General features: G+C 42.0%; 1 protein-coding gene across 1 annotated transcript in view; it reads right to left on the bottom strand.

Moving 5' to 3' along the window:
* Positions 1-6,431: 6,431 nt before the first annotated feature.
* The window catches only part of SAXO1 (stabilizer of axonemal microtubules 1), a 112,350-nt gene continuing 97,656 nt past the window's right edge, over positions 6,432-21,125 (bottom strand). Inside the window, exon 4 of the mRNA XM_027616224.2 lies at positions 6,432-7,806. Coding sequence (XP_027472025.2) covers positions 6,803-7,806 — 1,004 coding nt within the window. The 3' untranslated portion in view covers positions 6,432-6,802. The remainder of the gene's footprint in view (positions 7,807-21,125) is intronic.

Below are 21,125 nucleotides of genomic sequence, written 5' to 3'. Positions count from 1 at the left end.
AAAATATTATCATGCAGTATGAATCTCAAACCGGGTGATATAATTTGCAGCCTCTCCCAAACTTAGGTGTCCAATGCAGTTTTTTTGAAGATCATATCAGTTTCTCTTCCACAGAAAATACCTTCAGAAAAGCTAATAGATAATTACCTGTAGGTTAACCTCATATTCAAACACTCCAAAGCTCCATTCCTTTATCATTCTGGACAAATGAGACAAATGGGAACTCATTTGTCCAGCACTGTTGATGCATTTGACCAGACTTTAAAAATGTAGGTGTATAATTAATCATTTGTATTAAATTGGGATCATAAGCATAAACTATGGTATATTTTTCCAGACTTCATAAAATGTATGTGCAACTGTGTGTGTACATACACTTTTTTAATTGCTACATTGGGGTCACAATTCCTGAGGGGCCATACTGTTGAGTTCTACACTTTAAACCATATTTTGGTCTCAAACCCCACTGCCAAGCTGTCTTTTCTGGTTAGGTCTTTGGCTCCAGCAGAAACCCCTGCTGCTCTTCTGAGGGCCAGTAAACTAGATAAGAGAAATTCATTGGAACTGTATTTAAAAAAAAAAAGCAAGGAAAGAAAGGAAAAATGAGGGAGAGGAGCCAATATGAGCAGAGTGAGCGCCAGGATTGGGGGTGCACACTGCATAAAGTACCTGAGTTTCCATACATGAAACGCATGCCAGGGATTTTGGCAACTTAAAGGCAGCGTGTGTCCAGGCTCTGGCCTCAGTTTTGGACATGGAAGTTTCCAAATAACTGGCCTTCGATTATGGGAGGTGTTACAATACCTAGCCAAACAAAGAGCTGCTCCAAATTGATAGTAAGCACTGAACTCTGCCTAGGAACTTTAAAACGAAAAGTGAGGTTTGTGGGGGTTTTTTGAGTCTGGGAGAGCCTATCATCCTCAAAATTCCATTTCTTAGTTTGTAAGTCATTCATTGGCAGAGATGCCAAATTTTAGTCATTTTTCAAGCATTCCATCTGCTTATGTTTCTCAAGTCACTACTTGCCTGCTTCAAGGGTATTTGTGGGCTCCCCCGTTTTATGATCCTATGACATGAAATGGAAGGAGATTGGGACAGTGAGGGAGTAACCCCACTGCCCCCTTGCCAGTGAAAGAATAGCCTTGGCCCTGGGGAGGTGGGCAGGGTGCAGGTGGGCAGGCAGGCTGGTCTGGACACCAAAAGCCCAAGAAAATCAGTGTTAGATTCCATCACAGGCATGGAAAGTTCCTGAATCCTTTTGGTTAACATCAACCTGGGTTTGCTGCCACACGCCAGGTCTTGACAAGAAAAAGCCATCAGGTCTTCTCATGTCAGTGTCCAAAGATCCAGAAACAAGGACCAGGGGCACCTGTGATGCAGAAGGAGGACGTAAAGCACAGCCCAGCCTAGCATTACCCTGATGCCTTTTCCAGAATCCAGAGCTTATGTTCTGGAAGGTTTACAGGTTCCAGGGCTCGTGGTGCACCCCCAAAGTGGGGAGGAGCCAAGCACCTGCTAGGCCAGCCGTGTGGAAATTCCAAGCCTGCTCTGCCAAAGAAAACACCCCTGCCTGCCCGCCACCCCCAGTATTTATGCTCAGAAGGGCCTCTGTCTTCCCGCTTCCCGGCTGCTGACCAGATGTGGGCTGGGAGGGCAGGGCAGGCCTGAGGAGCCAGGGCGCCATTTAATCTGCGGCTAGAACCTGTGCACACCCGCACCTGGCCTGCCTACTTCCTCTTGGCAACCGCACAACTGAAAAGCACTTTGAGAGGAAAACGATCCTCAGTTCATCTTTATGCCCTGAGTGACCAGATCCCAAAAAGGTGCATCACTGTGGAAAGGTATGGGCGTGCCAGTCGCATTGCTTTGGAGTTGTCAGTTTCACTCCTGCTTTAGAGGCAGAAGCTTGGAGTGTGGTGGGGAGGACAGTGATTCTAACTATGTAGGTTATTTCCCATACGTTTATGGCATTGAGACTGCAATGAAAGGTGTTCGGAGGGCACAACGTGAAAGCAAACCATGAAACAGAGTGCTTGCACCCCCAGCGCGGAGCCTGGCCCAGGCCAGGGCTGCTCCCCCTCATGTCGCAACCAGGCTGCGGGGTCTCTGCTCGGTTGCGGGCTGTCTCCGAGCCCCCCAGACCCTCCCTGTGTGAAACTGTTGGTGATAGCTAAGAAGGGTCAGAGGGAGGATGGTTGAGGCCAAAGACGCTGGTGGGGGAGCACTGTCTGATGCCGTGTGCACAGGCTTAGAAAGAGCCTGTGGTCCAGAAGCGAATGGCCCACACCAGGGCCCCCATCACCCGTACACGCCAGTTGGCCTGGTACTTATTCCACACTGCCCACACTTGCCCTTCTGTCCAATCAGGGGGGAAAGTCACCCTCTAGGTATGCTGTCCAGTTAAGAAAACGCCAACAAATCCCATGTGTGCTTTATCACTTTCACCTAGCTCCGCCTATGCGAGGACAAGGGGCAGCCTACCTGTTTGCGCTGGTCTCCTTCCTGCCCCGCTCACACACAGCATAGTAAGCTATAATAAAGCAGTAATGAAATTATCAAATGCTGTAGGTGAAGAAGATGGGAGGAGGGTCGTCAGTGGACAAGGGGTTTCAGGAAAGGTGAAGGAGACAAGAGACAGATGGGAGAATGAAGACTGACAAGTGCAGAAGGAGAAGCCGCAGCTTCAAACAAAACTGTCCCGAGAGAGCTAGAGCTGATAGGGAGCAGGTGTGCAAGACAGAGCCCGGCCGGGGTTTGGGGTTGGAAACACCAGCTACCGTAGAAAGCAGGGGGACAAATGGGGCTAACAATGGGGATGGCAGCTCCACCCTCCAGCCCTGGCCAGGCCTAAGATCTTAGAGCCAAGCCAAGAAAGGGAGGTTCTTCCTTCAAGACATTGACCCTTGTGAACATGCAACAAGTAACAGAATGCAGGGTCCTTTAACCTGTTCTTAGTGCTGTGTTTATACCCTAACTGGGAGGCAAAGTAGAGAGGGGGTTCCTGATCACCAAAAAATGAGAGTGATGTGCTAGGGCCTTGACTCATGCAGGTGGCCCAATGTCCAGCGCCCCAGGGGATAGGACCTGCCCCGCCCACATAGGGGCTGCCCTGTGCACGGCACAGACAGGGAGTGGGATCTCATCCCATATCCATGGCACCATATGGTTTGGGCACCATACCTCAAACCAGCAAACCATGTCCAACCAGCGCAGGGCTTCCACACCAACAAATCTCACTAGCTGCAGCCCATTGGCCCATCGGCCACACTGGGAGACTCTGCTTTCCTCTGATAACACAGAGTTTGGAGGTGCCTGGGTGGCTCAGTCGGTTAAGGGTCTGCCTTTGGCTCAAGTCATGATCTCAGGGTCCTGGGATCGAGTCCCCCATCAGGCTCCTTGCTCAGCAGGGAGTCTGCTTCTCCCTCTCCCTCTGCCCCTTCCCCCCTGCTTGTGTGCTCTCTCTCAAATAAATAAAATCTTTAAAAAAAAAAAAAAAGAGTTGGCCATCTTTGGCTTCAAAAGTCCTATGCCTGTTTTCTTCCCCAGAACCTCATCCCCAGAGCATACCGAGTTCTCCCCTGGGGCAGGTTCCCCGCTTGGCCATAAGACGTGTTCTCTCTTTGCTCTCTAATACTTTTTCTTTCTTAATGTGCATAAAGCTTTGAGACGCTGGGCTGTGGTAGGTGATGAAGCTCCCACTTCATTCTCACAAGTGAAAAATTATACAATATAAATTATAAATTTGTCCATATTTTCTGGAGAAGACCACGTGTTTGAAGTCCTGCATCGCCAGGGTTTGTCAAACACAATCCTATCAGGTGCTAGAGCAGTGCGCTCATGCGTGTGCAGGTGACTTAATAGAGCTGTTTCCCACAAACTCTTACATGGAAGCCGGATACACAGAAGTGACTAACAAGAAGCCCCTGTTTCCCTCCTCCTGGCCCCAGTTACTTCCGAAAATGCCATTTCCAGAGAGCACAGGGAGCAACCCCAACTCAGAAAAACTAAAAACTATATGGGGAAAAAAAGTGAGTATTTTCCTTGGTAAATTAGGCCAAATAGAACACATGAGCAGTCCTGCTTACCTTCACACTTGTAAACAGTGGCCAATAAAATCATGAGTAGATTCAGCAAGGCAGAAGTCAGCAGCCCTCTTCATCATCCTCATCATCCTCACCTATACCTAAATGAGAGCTCACCATTAGCCAGGGCTAAGTGATTGACATATATTCTATCGTTGACACCAACAATGAAGCCATGGGGCCACTACTGCTATTATTCACATTTTAAAGAAGTTGACCAAGGTCTCCTAGCCAATGGGTGACAAGGGCCAGAAAGCAAGCCCAGGTCTGCTGGACTTTCTCCTTACACATATGTTGCTAACCACTGGGTTCCACGAGCCCCTGTAATAGCTACCTGTATCCCCTTTATGTAGTTTGTGTTTCCTGTATTTTTCACTGTATTAACCACTTTCATAATAAGAAGGATATTTTGAGACCAAAAAAGGACAGGCAGTAGGAGAGAGCAGATTCCTTAATTCTGGGAGAAGTTGGCAAGGTAGGGATGCCCTAAGTGGCTCATCTGGCCTGGGGTCACCCTGGAGGCCACCCCTACATGGCACAAAGGAAGGACTCAAAGGAAATCCCTCACCCCAAGAGGGCTAGCACTCTTTAATCAGCCAGGTCCATCCATCCTTCTTCAGTTTCTTTGTACTCATCAGAAACATTAGAAAAGCTTATCGGTCTTGATATACTGAGCACCACCCTATAACTACACTGAGAAGGGGGAGAGAGAAGCAGGAAGTATAAGCAAATTAAAATTCCCAGTCTACCAAAACAGACCATGTCTAAAATCCGTAAGTTAACCAACAATAGTAAATGCATAGGACTTAGGAATATAAAGGAAAATATTAGCAGAAACAGACAAAAATAATTTTAAATTCTTCTATGGGGAAGCCATAACAGGGGAGGCCAAGGTGCTGGAGCCTAAGAGATTGTTGCATTCTTATAAGCATTTAGCACTATGTGGCTTTTCAAGTCAACTGCCAGTATTTCTCTGATTTATAAAACTTACGAAATAAAAGTAATAAAACCTACCCTCCTTAGTGGTCTTCTTTAGCTTAACGCACTCCAGGAAGGAGCTCAGACAGAGAAAATGTGGTTTTGATGTGCTGGTGGAGCCATGCGATCTGGGACACAGCAGATAGGAGGTACCTGGCCCCATGGGAAGAGCACTGGATCTTGAATCTGACGCCTGGCTTCCAATCTTGACCTTGGTGCTCTCCATGATGTGTGGCCTTGGGCACAACTTGCATAACTTCCCTCAGCCTCTCTACCCCACAGAGGCAGGTATCCAGACCCCATATAAGCAACAAGAGTATTAAATGATTTTGATCCCAACCCAGTGATACAAACCAACCTCATAGGGAGGCTGCAAGGCACGGGGACCTGAGAGGTCTGGGCCAGGTAAGGAAGAGACTTGGAAAGACAGGACCCCAGATAAAAGACACGGGTTTCTCACCCATGAGCCAGGCACTGAACCTAAACCCAGCTCTACAAACTTGAGCTGAAATTTCCTCCTTCACACACCATTCCTAAGTTTTTTAAGACCATGGAGTAGATTTGGGGTTCTGTGGACTCAGAAGGGAGGTGAGTGTCCCTGGTGTCAGCCCGCATCGCTCTGAGTGAGGTTCACCCACATCGTGAACCCATCTGACCTGGCATAGGTCCTCTTGGACAAAATCTTTCCTCAATTCTTTCCAATTAAAAATTTTTTTTAAATCACCGAATTACTTAGCCTTAGAATCAAGCCTTTGACCCAAAAGAGAAACCTCCAGCCCTTTCTCCAGGGCAGGGTCCAAATCATCACTATGTCAAGCTTTGTCACAAGTCTGGTAACAGCTGTTATTTCAGGAAAAGCAGATCTAGCCTTCTAAGAACCAGCCCAGCATACAGCAATTTTTTCAGGCTTCAAGTACTTAGAGAGCCCACAGTTTCTGCTCACAGCCCAGGGGGAGCCTGCCAACTACCCGGTTGCCAAGGGTCCCTTTGCCTCCCCCTCGCCCTGGAATCAGAGCCAGCACTGGTTTGGGGGTAAGAGAGACCTGGCAAGTCCATGCTCCCCTGGGACTGCCATAGGATCTCTTTCTCCCCTCTCCCCTTCCTGTGCCTAAAAAGACCCAAGCCCCGTTCAGACAGCACTATTCTTGCCAGTATGTCATGGTGTGAAAAGGTAGAAAGATGCCCTGTAAAGCAGCCCTGGGCAGAGCGAACACAAAATTCCAGACTGAGTTCAAAGCACTCCCATGAGTACTGGAGTGCAATGGGGGCTGTAGTCTGAAACCTCCCCAAAGGTCCCAAGGAACACAGTCCGTTCTCTGCATAGACAGCACATGGGGGTGAACACATAGACCTACAGATTCATTCCCCCCAAAATAAAGTTTATTCTTTAGCACTTCATACTTGGCAAGGGTTAATTACAATGTCAATTCATACAATGATTAAATTAATAAAATAGTTCTGGTTCAAAGAAGAACCCTTGAGACCAGCTTTGATTCCATCAGCACAAGGTAAGGGACCCAAGTGGTGGAGGCAGCAGAGGGAGGGTTAAGGGGAATACTTAGCCAGTGATTAAATGTCATTTTCCTTGAGTCAAGCGATTCTCATTTTATTCAAGTGTCCTGGAAATGATGATGAAGACTTTTTTTTTTTCCATTTTGGGGAATTCTTTTTTGCCAATGAATAACTCTCAATCATCCGCTTTTAAAAGTATTGTGCAATTTCTAAGTAACGATTTTTCAAAATCAGGCTGACACCGCCAACTCCTGCTGGTTGGGGTTTTCCGAATCACCTACAGAAAGACGGCTGCTCTGCAGAGAACCTGTCTGGGAAACTGGCCTGTATATCCTGTGCCCCAAAGCATCCGTTTCCTCAAAGATGTAGCCAGGGGGCTCAGCGTAGGAAGCCAGGCACCTGCCCATATCCTTGGGAGTATAGCTGATATTGTATGTGGTCTGGCCCTCCACAGGGATATTTCCTTGGGAGCTGGCCCAGGGACGCTTACAACTTTTGGTATTGATGGGTGGGTGGGGCACATAGTGGGCCCGAGTTGTGGTCAGACAATCCAAGGGCTCGGTGGGAATGTTCAGCTGGGGAACAGGCTTGACTAGTTCCAGGCGCATGCCAGGCCACTGTTTATAGTCGTCCTTGGTGGTAGTGGAGCCTTCAAAGCGGCCACCCTTCTTGACTGAGAGCACTGGTCGGCAGGACTGAGCTGGGGCACCATTAGGCTTTGTGTAATGGGCCTGCACTGTTGTCAGAAGGTCCATCTTTTCTTCAGGAGGGACATAAGTGACAGGAATTTTGGAGAATATCTGGGGCATTGGCCAAGCTTGGTATTTATCTCGAAATTCAGTGGCGTTAGAGAAAGGTGTGTCTAAACCACAGGGCCTGGCTACAGGTTTCAAGCTCTTGGCTGGCTCTCCCATCAGGCCCCGGTAGGATTCTTTGTGGGTAGTAAGACTTTCAAAGGGGATTTCACAGGGTCTGAACTTCTCTGCTTCATACACAAAGCGCTTCTCCATAGGGTGGGCCACGTAGCTCATCTTGTAGTTAGTCAGATCCTCCAGGGGTATGTTACAGAGCTTGGGCATGGCCAGAGGCTTATAGTTCATGGTGTTCACTCGGCCCTTTACAGAATAGTCATCCTGGTGTGTAGTTCTACTATCAAACTTGGTCAATGCTGGCTGGCAGTGGTGTGCTGGACGAAGGAGCTCTCGTCTTGGTTGGTTCCAGGGTAAGTAATCAGCTGAAAATAAAACGATAGTGGTAATTACTTTAAATCAAGTCCACTTAACCTACATGTATTCTAAGGGGCCCAAAAACCTTAAACCAGTCTCCAATGAGGTCATCCTTGAGACAAAGGAAGAATAGAGTAGATCTCTTCCACTACCTCAACCAAGGGCTTAATATTTCAACTTTATGGTATTTGCAAGTTACTATGCAGAACAGATAAATTTACAGGAGTCTCATCATAACCCACAATGCTACATGCAGGGATTTTAGAGGGTCCACAGCTGTGGAAGGATCTAGGAATTTGATTCCAGCTGAGGAGTGCAACCACTGGTGTACCTTGATCCAAGAACAGTTCTGTTCCTCTATGGGGAAGGGGCCCTCTCTGAATCAGCACAGAGTGGGAAGATGAGCATGGTGAGACAGGCGATTCACAACCCACTGCTGGTGGGCCACCAGCCAGACCAAGCAGATCTCCCTTCTCATCCATGGGGTGACCATGATTATATCTCTATAACCCACACATTTAATCCACATAAATCAAATATGCTGCCCCAAGGGAATGAAGGCATTGTATTGGGTGGAGAGAGAATAGCAGCTGCCACGTGCATAGAGTTTATCATGTGATAGGCAATATTCTAAAACTTTCTATATTAACTTATTTAATCTTCAGACAGGCCTAATCAGGTGGGTGCTTTCAATATGCCCATTTTATAGATGCAGAAAGAGAGGCACAGAGAACTTAGGGAACTTGCCCAAGGTCGCTTGGCTAGAAGTGAAAAAGCATGGCTGCAAATCCAGGTCCAGAATCCATGCACTGGACCTAATCCATTACCTGGTTCTGACAATCAAGGAACACTGACTATGTACCAGCTAACTGTCCTCAGGGATTTCCATACATGACCTTGTTTCATCTTACAATAATTCTTTGTATGGTGTAATTATCTCTATTTTACCAATTTCCAAGATCAGGTCTCAGAGAGCCTAAGAAACTTTTCTAAAAGTCATATGGCTAGGGAATTAAGAGTTGGAATCTAAACCATACAGTTGACTCCAAAGTCATGCTCTTCCCACAGCCTCTATTACAGCTAGGAGCACAATATATCTAGAGAGAATGAAGGTTAAAGGAAAGACTAATGAAATATAATCAGAGAATATTTGCCGAAGAAGAATTTCAGAATGCTTGAAGAATGAAAAGAATAGGCCAACCATATGTAGGGGATATCTGTCTTAAGAGGAACCTTTGCTGGGGGACTGGCAGGGCCATGATAATAAGAGGCCTGCACCCAAAGGAAATCTGCCCTAAAGATGGCCTCCATGCATCCTGAGGAGCAAGTTTTGTCCTCAAATTTCACTATAGGATGCTTTTAAAGTAACTTCCCCACACAAATCCTAGGGGCAGCTTTGAAACTAAAAATCTAGGTGAGAGGAGCACCTGGGTGGCTCAGTTGGTTAAGCAACTGCCTGTGGCTCAGGTCATGATCCTGGAGTCCCGGGGTCGAGTCCCACATCGGGCTCTCTGCTCAGCAGGGAGTCTGCTTCTCCCTCTGACTCTCCCCCTTCTCATGCTCTCTCTCTCTCAAATAAATAAATACATAAATGAAATCTTTTAAAAAAAAAAAATCTAGGTGAGAAGAATAGGATAGCAAACCATACCATTCAAACACCTTGATAATGCTTCCATTCTTTTCATAATACTGGGCTCACACCCAAGTCCTACATTGCCCCCACTGTGTCCGTCAATTACCAGATCTAAAGTAACCAATATGAAATCCTAGTGAACCCTCTGAATCCACAGGGAATTCTCCTGCTTACAGCTTTACAAAGAGTTAAGAACAAACGCAGCTTCTCAGGAGACTTGGTTATATATAGCCAATACCAGTGGAGTCCACAGGCACACTTTTTAAAAACACTTTTACTGAAATATAATCTGTATAACACAAAATGGGTGCACCATCTTACATTTTTTAATTATGCAATAACTTTTACAGAGCTGGGCAACCATCACCAAAATCCAGTTATAGAACATTTCTGCCCCAAAAATATTGATCAAGCCCATCTGCAATTAATCTTTACTCCCATTACCAGACAACCATTCTATCTGCTCTTGGTCTCTATAGATGTGCCTTTTCTGGACATTTTATATAAATAGAATTACACAATATATAGTGTTTTGCATTTGGCTTTTTTTCATGGAACATAATTGAGATTCATCCCTGTTGTAGCATGTATCAGTTCACTCCTTTTATTGCTGAATAGTATTACATTATATGGATATACCAAATTCTGCTTACCCATTCATCGACTGATGAATATTTGGGTTGTTTCTATTTGTTGACTATTAGGAAAATTTCTCCTATGAACATTCGTGGTCAAGTCTTTGTATGGATATATATTTCATGTCTTTTAGGTAGATACCAAGAGCAGAATGGCTAGGTTATATGGCAAATATATGTTTAACTTTTTAAGATAGTACAAACTTTCCAAAGTAGACATACCATTTTACATTCTCACCAGCAATTTGTGAAAGTTCTAATTCCTCCATACCTTCACCAACACTTTTTTTTAATTATAGACACTGTAGTAGGTGTTTAGTGGTATCCCATTACAGTTTACTTTACATTTCCCCAATAACTCATGATGGCAATAAAAAGAAACATCGAGTTAAACAAAAGGAGCAGACACAGGAATATGTCCCAAATGAAAGAACTAGACAAAGCCACACACACAAAAAAAGAGCTAAACAAAACAGAGATAAGCAATATGCTAGATACTCAATGGACCCGAGAGAAGAGTTTTCAGTGAGAACATAAAAAAGAGACAGGAAATATAAAAAAGAACCAGTAACAACGGAATACATAACTGAAATTAAAAATACACCACAAGGGAATCAACAGCAGATTCAAGGATGCAGAAAAATGGGTCAATAATCTGGAAGACAGGATAATGAAAGCAACCAAGGAAAAGAGAAAAAAGAATATTTAAAAATGAGAAAAGGTTGGGGCGCCTGGGTGGCTCAGTTGGTCGAGCAACTGCCTTCGGCTCAGGTCATGATCCTGGAGTCCCGGGATCAAGTCCCGCATCGGGCTCCCTGCTCGGCGGGGAGTCTACTTCTCCCTCTGACCCTCCCCCCTCTCATGTGCTCTCTCTCTCTCTCTCATTCTCGCTTTCTCAAATAAATAAATAATCTTTAAATAAATAAATAAATAAATAATAAATAAATAAATAAAAATGAGAATAGGTTAAGGGATATCTGCAACATCATCAAGCGTAATAACATTCACACTATAGAGGCCCCAGAAGAAAGAGACGTAAGGGGGGCAGAAAACCTCTTTGAAGAAATAATAGCTGAAAGTTTTCCTAGTGTATGGAATGAAACAGACAGCCAAGATCCAGGAGGCACAGAGAGCCCCTAACAAGATGAACCAAGGAGATCCACACCTAGACATATAATAATTAAAGTCACAAAGGTTAAGATAAAGAGAGAATCTTAAGAGCAGGCGGAGAAAACAGTTACATACAAGGGAATCCCCATAAGGTTGTGAGCTGACTTTTCAGCAGAAACTTTGCAGGCCAGACTGGCATGATATTCAAGGTGCTGAAAGGAAAAACCTACAACCAAGAACACTCTACCCAGCAAGGCTATCATTCAGAATTGGAGGAGAGAAAGAATTTCCCAAACAAACAAAAGTTAAGAATTCATCACCGCTAAACTAGACTTACAAGAAATGTTAAAGTGACTTTTTTTTTTTTTTAAGATTTAACTTATTTCTTTGACAGAGAGAGACATAGCAAGAGAGGGAACACAAGCAGGCGGAGTGGGAGACGGAGCAGCAGGCTCCCCGCCGAGCAGGGAGCCCGATGCAGGGCTCGATCCCAGGACCACCTGAGCCGAAGGTAGATGCTTAATGGCTGAGCCACCCAGGCGCCCCTAAAGTGACTTCTTTAAGTGGAAAGAAAGTCCCACAACTAGAAGAAAATTGTGAAAGGAAAAAATTTCACAAGTGAAAGGAAACATATAGTAAAGGTAGTAGATTAATCACTTATGATGCCAGTATGGAGGTTAAAACACAAAAGTAGTAAGACCAGTTATATCTACAAAAATTAGTCAAGGGACACACAAAAAAATGTAAAATATGACATCAGGTACACAAAATGTAGATGGGGAGGAAAAATTAGTGCTTTTAGAATGTATTTAACCTTAAGCAATCACCAACTTAAAATAGACCTATAGACTGCCATACACATAGGAGGTTGTATATGAACCCAATGGTAACCATAAACCAAAAACTTATAATACACAAAAAATAAAGAGAAAGGAATCCAAGCATAGTATTAAAGAAAGAAAGCCAACAAACCACAAGGGAAGAGAACAAACCACAAGAAAAGAAGAAAGGAACAGAGATAAACTAAAAAAACAACCAGAAAATAATTAACAAAATGGCACTAAGTAGAGTCCAGGACCACCACACGGATTCACAGGTGAATTCCACCAAACAGTTAAAGAAGAGTTAATACCTATTCTCCTCAAACTACTCCAAAAAAATAGAAGAGGAAGGAAAGCTTCCAAATACATTCTATGAGGCATTACCCTGATACCAAAACCAGACGAAGACACTATGAAAAAAGAGAACTACAGGCCAATATCCCTGATGAACATAAGTACAAATATCCTCAACAAAATATTAGCAAACCACATTCAAAAATACATAAAAGGAGACTAATGAATCACAGACATGTACCCCTGAAACAAATAATAATCTGTTAGGGGCGCCTGGGTGGCTCAGTTGGTTAAGCGACTGCCTTTGGCTCAGGTCATGATCCTGGAGTCCTGGGATCGAGTCCTGCATGGGGCTCCCGGCTCAGCGGGGAGCCTGCTTCTCCCTCTGACCTTCTCCCCTCTCATGCTGTTTCTCTCTCTCTCTCTCTCAAATAAATAAATAAAATCTTTAAAAAATAATATGTTAATAAAAAAATTAAAAATAAAATAAAATAAAAAATCATAAAGTGGTGCTTTCAACATTGGGAAAAAAATACATAAAAGGATCATTCACCATGATCAACTGGGATTTATTCCAAGGATGCAAGGAAGATTCAATATTCATAAATCAGTCAACATAAGCACATCAACAAATAGAATAAAAACTATATAATCATCTCAATAGATGTAAAAAAAAAAAAGCATTTGACAAAATTCAATATCCATTCATGATTAAAAAAACAACAAAGTGGGTTTAGAGGGAACACTCTTCAACATAATAAAGGCTATATATGAAAAACCCACAGTTAACAACATCCTCAAGGATGAAAAACTCAGAGCTTTACCTCCAAGATCAGGAACAAGACAAGGATGTCCATTCTTTCCACTTTTATTCAACATAGTACTGCAAGCCCTAGCCCCAGCAATCGGACATCCAAATCAAATTAGCAAGGAAGAAGTTAAGTTGCCACTATTTCCAGGTGACATAATACTATACAGAGAAAACCCTAAAGATTCCACCAAAAGACTACTAGAATAAATGAATTCAGTAGTTATAGAATACAAAATTAATACACAGAAATCAGTTGTGTTTCTGTACAGTAGTAAGAAAGTAGCAAAAAGGGGCATCTGAGTGACTCAGTAGGTTAAGCGTCTGCCTTTGGCTCAGGTCATGATCCCAGGGTCCTGGGCTCGAGCCCTGCATCAGGCTCTCTGCTCAGCTGGGAGGCTGCTTCTCTCTCTCTCCCTCTGCCCCTCCCCACCACTTATTCTCTCTCTCTCTCAAATAAATAAAATCTTTTTTTAAAAAGTAGCAAAAAGAAAAATTAAAACAATTTTATTTACAAGTGTGCCAAAAATAATAAAATACCTAAGAATAAACTTAACTAAGGAGACAAACGACCCGTACTCTGAAAACCATAAAATACTGATGAAAGAAATTAATGACACAAGTGGAAAGATATTCCATGGACTGGAAGAATTAATATTGTTAAGATCTCTATATTACCCAAAGCAATCTACAGATTCAGTGCAATCCCTATCAAAATACCAATAGCATTTTTCACAGAACTAGAACAAATAATCCTACAATCTGTAGGCAACCACAATACAAACCCAAACAGCCAAAGCAACATTGAGAAGGAATAGAGGTATCACAATCCCAGATTTCAAGACATACTATAAATCTATAGTAGTCAAAACAGTACGGTACTGGCACAAAAATAGACTCACAGATCAATGGGCAGAATTCAGAGCCTAGAAATAGACATATACATATATGATCAATTAATCTATGACAAAGGAAGAATATGCAGTGGGAAAAAGACATTCTCTTCAATAAATGGTGCTGGAAAACCTGGGTAACTACATGCAAAACAATGAAACTAGACCACTTTCTTAAACCATATACAAAAATAAATCAAAATAGTTTAAAAACCAAAATGTGACATCCCAAGCCATAAAACTTCTAAAATATAGGCAGTAACCTCTTGGACAAATTTAGGATGATTTTTCTGGATCTGTCTCCTTCTGCAAGGGAAACAAAATCAAAAAAACTATTGGGACTACATCAAACTAAAAAGCTTTTGTACAGCAAAGGAAACCATCAGTAAGAGGAAAAGGTGACATACTGAATGGGAGAAGATATTTGCAAATCATATATCAGATAAGGGACTACTATCCAAAATATATAAAGAACTCCTACAACTCAATAGCTAAAAAACACAACTCAATTTTAAAATGGGGAGAGGACCTTAATAGACATTTTCCAAACAAGACATATAGATGGCCAGCAGACACATGAAAAGTTGCTCAACATCACTAATCATTAGGGAAATGCAAATTAAAACCATAATAAGGTATTACCTCAGACCAGTCAGAATGGCTAGTATCAAAAATACAAGAAAAACCAAATGTTGGTGAGGATATAGAGAAAAGGGAGCCCTCATACACTGTTGGTGGGAACTTAACCAAGTTAAATAAATTGGTGCAGCCACTCTGGAAGACAGTATGGAAGTTCCTCAAAATTTTTTAAATAGAAATATCATATGATCCAATAATTCCACTACTAGGTATTTACCCAAAGAAAATAAAAACACTGGGGCACCTGGGCGGCTCAGTTGGTTAAGCATCTGCCTTCAGCTTGGGTTGTGATCCCAGGATCCTAGGATCAAGCCCCACATCGGGCCCTCTGCTCAGTGGGGAGACTACTTCTCCCTCTCCCTCTCTGCTCCCCCCTGCTTGTGCTCTCTCTGTCAAATGAATAAATAAAATCTTTCAAAAAATAAAAACAAAAACACTAATTTGAAAAGATATATGAATCCCTCTGTTTACTGCAGCATTACTTACAATAGCCAAGATATGGAAGCAACCCAAGTGTTTACTTATAGATGAATGAATAAAGATGTGTTATATGTACACAATGGAATATTACCCGTAAAAAGAATGAAATCTTGCCATGCATAACAACATGCATCGACCTAGAGGATATTACACTAAGTGAAATAAGTCAGACAGAGAAAGACCAATACCATATGATTTCACATGTGTGTGGAATCTAAAAAACAAAACGAACAACAACAACAATCAGACTCTTAAATACAAAGAACTGGTGGTTGCCAAAAGGGTAATGGAGGCTGGGCAAAATGGGTGAAGGAGACTAAGAAATACAAACTTGCACTTATGAGTCACAGGGATGAAAAGTATAGCATAGGGAATAGAGTCTATAATGTGTAATATACTTACCATGATGAGCATTTTATAATGTATGTAATTGTTGAATCACTATGTTATACACCTGAAACCAATTTATTATATGCCAACTATATATTTCAACTGACATTTTTAAAATTTTAAAAGTAACAAACAATGTTGAATATCTCTGCATGTGCTTATTAGCCATTCATATGTCCTTCTTTGGTAAAATGTCTTCTCAAGTCATTTGCCCATTTTTTTTAATTGTCATCTTACTATTGAGTTATGAGTTATTTGCATATTCTGGATAAAAGTCCTATACCAGATAAGTGATTTGTAAGTATTTTTTCCTATTTATTACTTATAGTCTCATTTTCTTAATGGTGTCTTTTGAAGCACACAGTTTTATTTTTTTTTAAGATGAATTTTTTTTCCTATGTCTTAGTCTAAAAGGTTTATAGTTTTAGCTCTTCTATCTAGGTCTCTGATCCTTTCTGATTTTTGAGTATGATGTGAGGTAAAGATCTAAGTTCATCTTTTTGTATGTGGATCTTCAATTTTTCCAGCATCATTTGACAAAATGACAAAATTTTAGCTATTCTGGTTTATTTCAATTTAATATATAAAATTTGGGATCAGCTTTCCAATTTCTGGGGGTAAAAAACAGTCTGTTGGGACTTTGATAGAAACAGCATTGAATCTTTAGATCAGTTTGGGAGCGACTCTATCTTAATAGTATTGGGTTTTTTTTTTTCATGGTCTTATTTTTTTTTAATTTTTTTATTATGTTATGTTAATAGTATTGTATCTTCTAACCCATGTACATGGATTGTCTCACCATCTATTTAGATATTTCTCTCTGCACTGTTTTCGAAGTTCAGTGTACAAGTCTTACACTTCTTTTTCAAAAATTATCCCAAATATTTTATTAATTTTGAAGCTATTAAAGAGAACTTTTTCTTAATTTCATTTTCAGATTGTCAATGTTAATATATAGAAATATATATTATACATATTTGGCTGAACTTATGTATTCATTCTAGTAGTTCTCTGTGAATTCCTTAGGATTATCTGCATACAGGATTATGTTGTCTGAGAATAAAGACAGTTTTGTGTCTTCCTAACTTAGATGCTTTTTTTTATTCTTCTTGCACTGTGTACTGGCTATAACCTCCCATACAATGTTCAATGGAAGGGGAAGGAGCAGACAGCTAGACTGGTTCCCAGTCTTAGGGAGGAAAGTGCTCAGTCTTTCTGCATTAAGTATGATATTAGCTATAGGGTTTTCTGTGGATACCCTTTAGCAGGCTGAGGAAGTTTCCTTCTAATGGTAGCTTGTTGAGAGCTTTTATGGTTATCAGATATTGTCAAATGTTTTCTCTGTGTCTACTAATCATGTGGCTTTGTCTTTTACTTTATAAATGTGGTATATTAATTTATTTTCTGATGTTAAAACAACCTTGATACAATCCTTGCAGTTTTATAATTATTGGTTGTTTTTTAAAATAGAAAAAAGTAGACATTTACCTACATAACTACCTTTACCAGTGCTCTTTATTTCCTTATGTGGATTTGTGTTACCATTTAGTATTAATCCAGCCCAAAGGACTTCCTTTTTATTTCCTGTAAGGCAAGTCAGCTAGTCTATCTTGGAATGTCCTTATTTTCTCTTAATTTTTGAAACATAATCTTTTACTAGTTATAGAATCCTTGGTTGACAGTTTGTTCCTTTCTGTACTTTGACTAGGCCATCTCGCTGCCTTCAGTCCTCCACTGTTTCTGATGAAAATTCAGTTGTTATTGTCATTTCCCTGTACAAGTATTTTTTTCTCTTTTGCTTCTTTCCAAATCTTTGGTTTTGGCTTCCAACAGTTTAACTATTATGTGACTAAGTATGGATCTCTGTTTATTCTATTTGGACAATGCTTCTTGGATATATAGATTAATATTTCTTCTTTTTCTTCTTCTGGGGTTCCCATCATGAGTATGTCGTACAGTTGATGATATCCCACAAGTCTGAGTTTCTTTCTTAATTTTTTCCTGTTCTTCAGATTGGGTAATATTTATTGATTTATCCCCATTTTCACTGATTCTTTCTTCTGCCAGTTCAAATCTAGTGTTAAGTCCCTATAACTATTTTGTTATTGTTCTTTCAATTACAGTGTTTTCATTTAATTTTTATGGCTTCCTTTTATTGGTATTCTCTGATAGGAAACTGTTGTAATATTTTTATTTCTTTGAACATGGTTTCCTGGAGTGCCTGGGTGGCTCAGTCGGTTAAGCATCCAACTTTTTTTTTTTTTTAAGATTTTATTTATTTGAGCGAGAGAGACAGAGAAAGCATGAGCAGGGGGAGGAGCAAAGGAGGATGGAGAAGCAGACTCCCCACTGAGCAGGGAGCCAAATGCAAGGCTTGATCCCGGGACTCCAGGATCATGACCTGAGCCAAAGGCAGATGGTTGCTTAACCGACTGAGCCACCCAGGCACCCCTAAGCATCTAACTCTTGATTTCAGCTCAGGTCATGATCTCAGGGTCATAAGATCAAGCCCCACATTAGGCTCTGTGCTGTGTGTGGAGTCTGCTTAAGATTCTCTTTCCCTCTCTTCTGCCCCCCAATCCTACCCCCCACCCCTCCCCTCAGTCTCACACATTCGTGCACATGGTCTCTCTCTAAAAAAATTAATAAATAAGAAATAAACATTGTTTTGTTTTTCTTTGAGCATATTTATAATAAGTACTTAGAAATAGTCTGCTAGGTCTAATATCTGGGCCTCTTCGGAGGTAGTTTTTATTTACTGCTTTGTTTCCCTATTCATGGATTACATTTCCCTGTTTCTTTTTATACCTTATAAGTTTTTGCTACGAACTCACCATTTCAGATAATATGCTAGTTCCCACCCCCACTGCAAGCTGTTTTTGCTGTTTAGTGACTTGCCTGCAGTAATTCTATGGAGTCTTTTCTCCCCAGCAGTGTGTGACAATTGATGTTTTGTTTAGTTTCTTCTTTTAATTGTTTTTAAGCCAAGATTCCTGAAAGTCACCCTGTGTTAGCATCATTTAGCCAATGATTATCAAAAGTTATGCTTAAACACCTAAAACCAGTAAGGCTTCCATCCCTTTGCTAATGAATGTGTGTGTGGGTTAGGGAACAGAGTCAAAGATCAGACCGTTTACAACTCTGCCTTGGCTTTTAGTTTCTTCCAGGATTTCTCATGTCTCCTCTGTACCTGGACCAGGCATCATCTTCAACCAGGATGATGAGTAGATCACTAGCCCTGTCTCTTATCTCTCTTGAGCCTGTATACTACCTTGCCCATATGCAGTCTTCTAGGCCATAAGGACCATGTATGAGTTTATCAAGGCCTTTCCTATTCTCTGGATCTGCTTGTTGGATTTCTGGCTGGTCTGCTGCCTACCCCCAACTAATTCTGCAGTTGTCCTCACTGTGATTTTTGCTACTGGGATCACTATTGCTTTTATTGAAACCTCTGGGTATGTACCCTACTCCAAATCAAGTTAGCTCAGACTAGCAGCAGAGCTGCTGGTTTTCACAGCCCAGCCTACCCAGGCAGAACCACCACACAGATCAAACTTGGGAGGAGGGGTGATGGAGTGAGTCCCAAGATAAAACGCCACAAACTCTGACTTTTTATAATGATGGCTTAGCAGTTTTTCTTGAATAAATGCTTCTCAATTTGTTGTGTGCCTTTAGTTGATTTCCAGAGCCCTAAAATGGTTGGTTTTCATTGTCTTGTCCACTTTTATTGTTGCTTTTTAGGAAGAGGATTTAGTGAGCTCCTCACTCAACCCCTCCAGAAGTCCTGACATCCCCACCCCCCAGGGCACACTTTTAAGTTTATTTTAGGCCAATAATACTACCAACCATTTATTTTAAATTGGCCTCATTTTAATTGAAAATCTAATCTTTCTCTGAGAGCCATTAATGGCTCTATCAGCATCTTGAAAGCATTACGGGGCCTTAGAGGGAACCATCTAGCTGAATATAAACCACATGTTTCCCTCTCAGACTTCAGCCCTCACTACAATGGGGGCATCTACCTGTAGATGCCTACACACTGCCTCAAGGTGCCTGGGGCTGGGGGAGGACAGGACTCTTCTGGCCCTCTTCTGTGATGGATCAAGTGTTAAGAAAACAGGTTCCGGGCACCTGGGTGGCTCAGTCATTAAGCATCTGCCTTCGGCTCAGGTCATGGTCCCAGGGTCCTGGGATCGAGTCCCACATCGGGCTCCCTGCTCTGCGGGAAGCCTGCTTCTCCGTCTCCTACTCCCCCTGTTGTGTTCCTGCTCTTGCTATGTCTCTGTCAAATAAATAAAATCTTTAAAAAAAAAAAACAGGTTCCTAGGCTGAAAGTTGCCTCATGTGATTTCTGATACCCAACAATACAGTCAAAACCACGTTATTATCCAACCTCCTAACTTCCTTCACCCAACATGTATTACAAAAAAACCTGCATTGGACCCTAAAAACCTCAGAATTCCACATGACAAACTATGTACATGCCTGAAAAGCCGTCAGTAAAGCCCTTCAGGGCCAGGGTGTCATGTGGGTAATTGGCAAGAATCTCTTTAGAAGGGATTGCATTCAATAATATGTCTTTAAAAAAAACTTAGCTAAACCTAAAGCTGAGCATCAAGTAATTACACTTTCAATCTTTCCAATTGCACAGTGTTTTAAAAATGTCAAAATTACAACCAAATGCTGCTGGAGCATATTTAATGGTTTTCTGGACCCCACTAAAGGTGCTGACCATAATAGAAGAAAAAAGTTTGCATATTTTTCCTGTAGAACTACAGTAAGAGGAACATAGAGACACAGCTGGCACCTGTTGAAATACACACATTTAATGACCTTGGACTTTGGTTTTTCTTCTCCTTTGGGAGGAGAATCAATGTATGTCCATAAAACCATGAAGGTTGCTATGGAAAGGCCTTCCTAAGGAAGCAAATGTCCACAAGAGACAGACAAGTCATGGAAAGGTGATACACCAAGTGATAAGGCAAGGGTGTGGTCCCCTCACACAATGCATGAGGTTTTGCAGGACCGACCCAAGGGGAGAGTAAATGTCCTGGGTCTTCCCTGAGCTTCACTCCTGCTTTTAGCCAGGACCCACAGAATAATAGGCTGGGTGGGGGTTTGCATAAATCTAATGTCAAACTGTGTCACCTGGAGCCTTGTAAACAATGGTCCAGACTACTCATTTATTTCCTCTCTAAACATACCTTTGTTGTGCCATCCCCTGTGCTAAATGATGGGAATACATATGTTGGGCTATCAAGGCCCACTTTTGTAAGCCACTATCTCATAGGGAAGTAATGCAACAAATAAACCATTTCTCACTCCCAGACCTCTCTCTGTATCTAGGGCAAAGTGGGAAGGGGGAATTGAGCTGAGCAGGCAGTTGTACTGAAGAGCCTCTAACTCCACGAAGATTCATAAATCAAGGGGACCATAAGGAGCATGTGAAGGAAAGGAGAGTTTGTAGCTGGACATACCCTACCAGAGTCCCTGCTCCTTCTCCCATCAGCGATAAGGGCTCCCTCTACTTTTGTGCCTCCTTCCTACCTTTTTAGGGTCCATGGCACCCCTTTTCTTGCCTTCTATAAACACTAGATGGAAAGGCAGATGAAGGAGTCCTGTAG

Source organism: Zalophus californianus, chromosome 13 (genome assembly GCF_009762305.2).
Source record: "Zalophus californianus isolate mZalCal1 chromosome 13, mZalCal1.pri.v2, whole genome shotgun sequence".
In the NCBI taxonomy this organism is placed as follows: Eukaryota; Metazoa; Chordata; class Mammalia; order Carnivora; family Otariidae; genus Zalophus; species Zalophus californianus.
The sequence above is the reverse complement of the archived record's forward strand: the minus strand, read 5'-3'. Positions and strand labels throughout refer to the sequence as shown.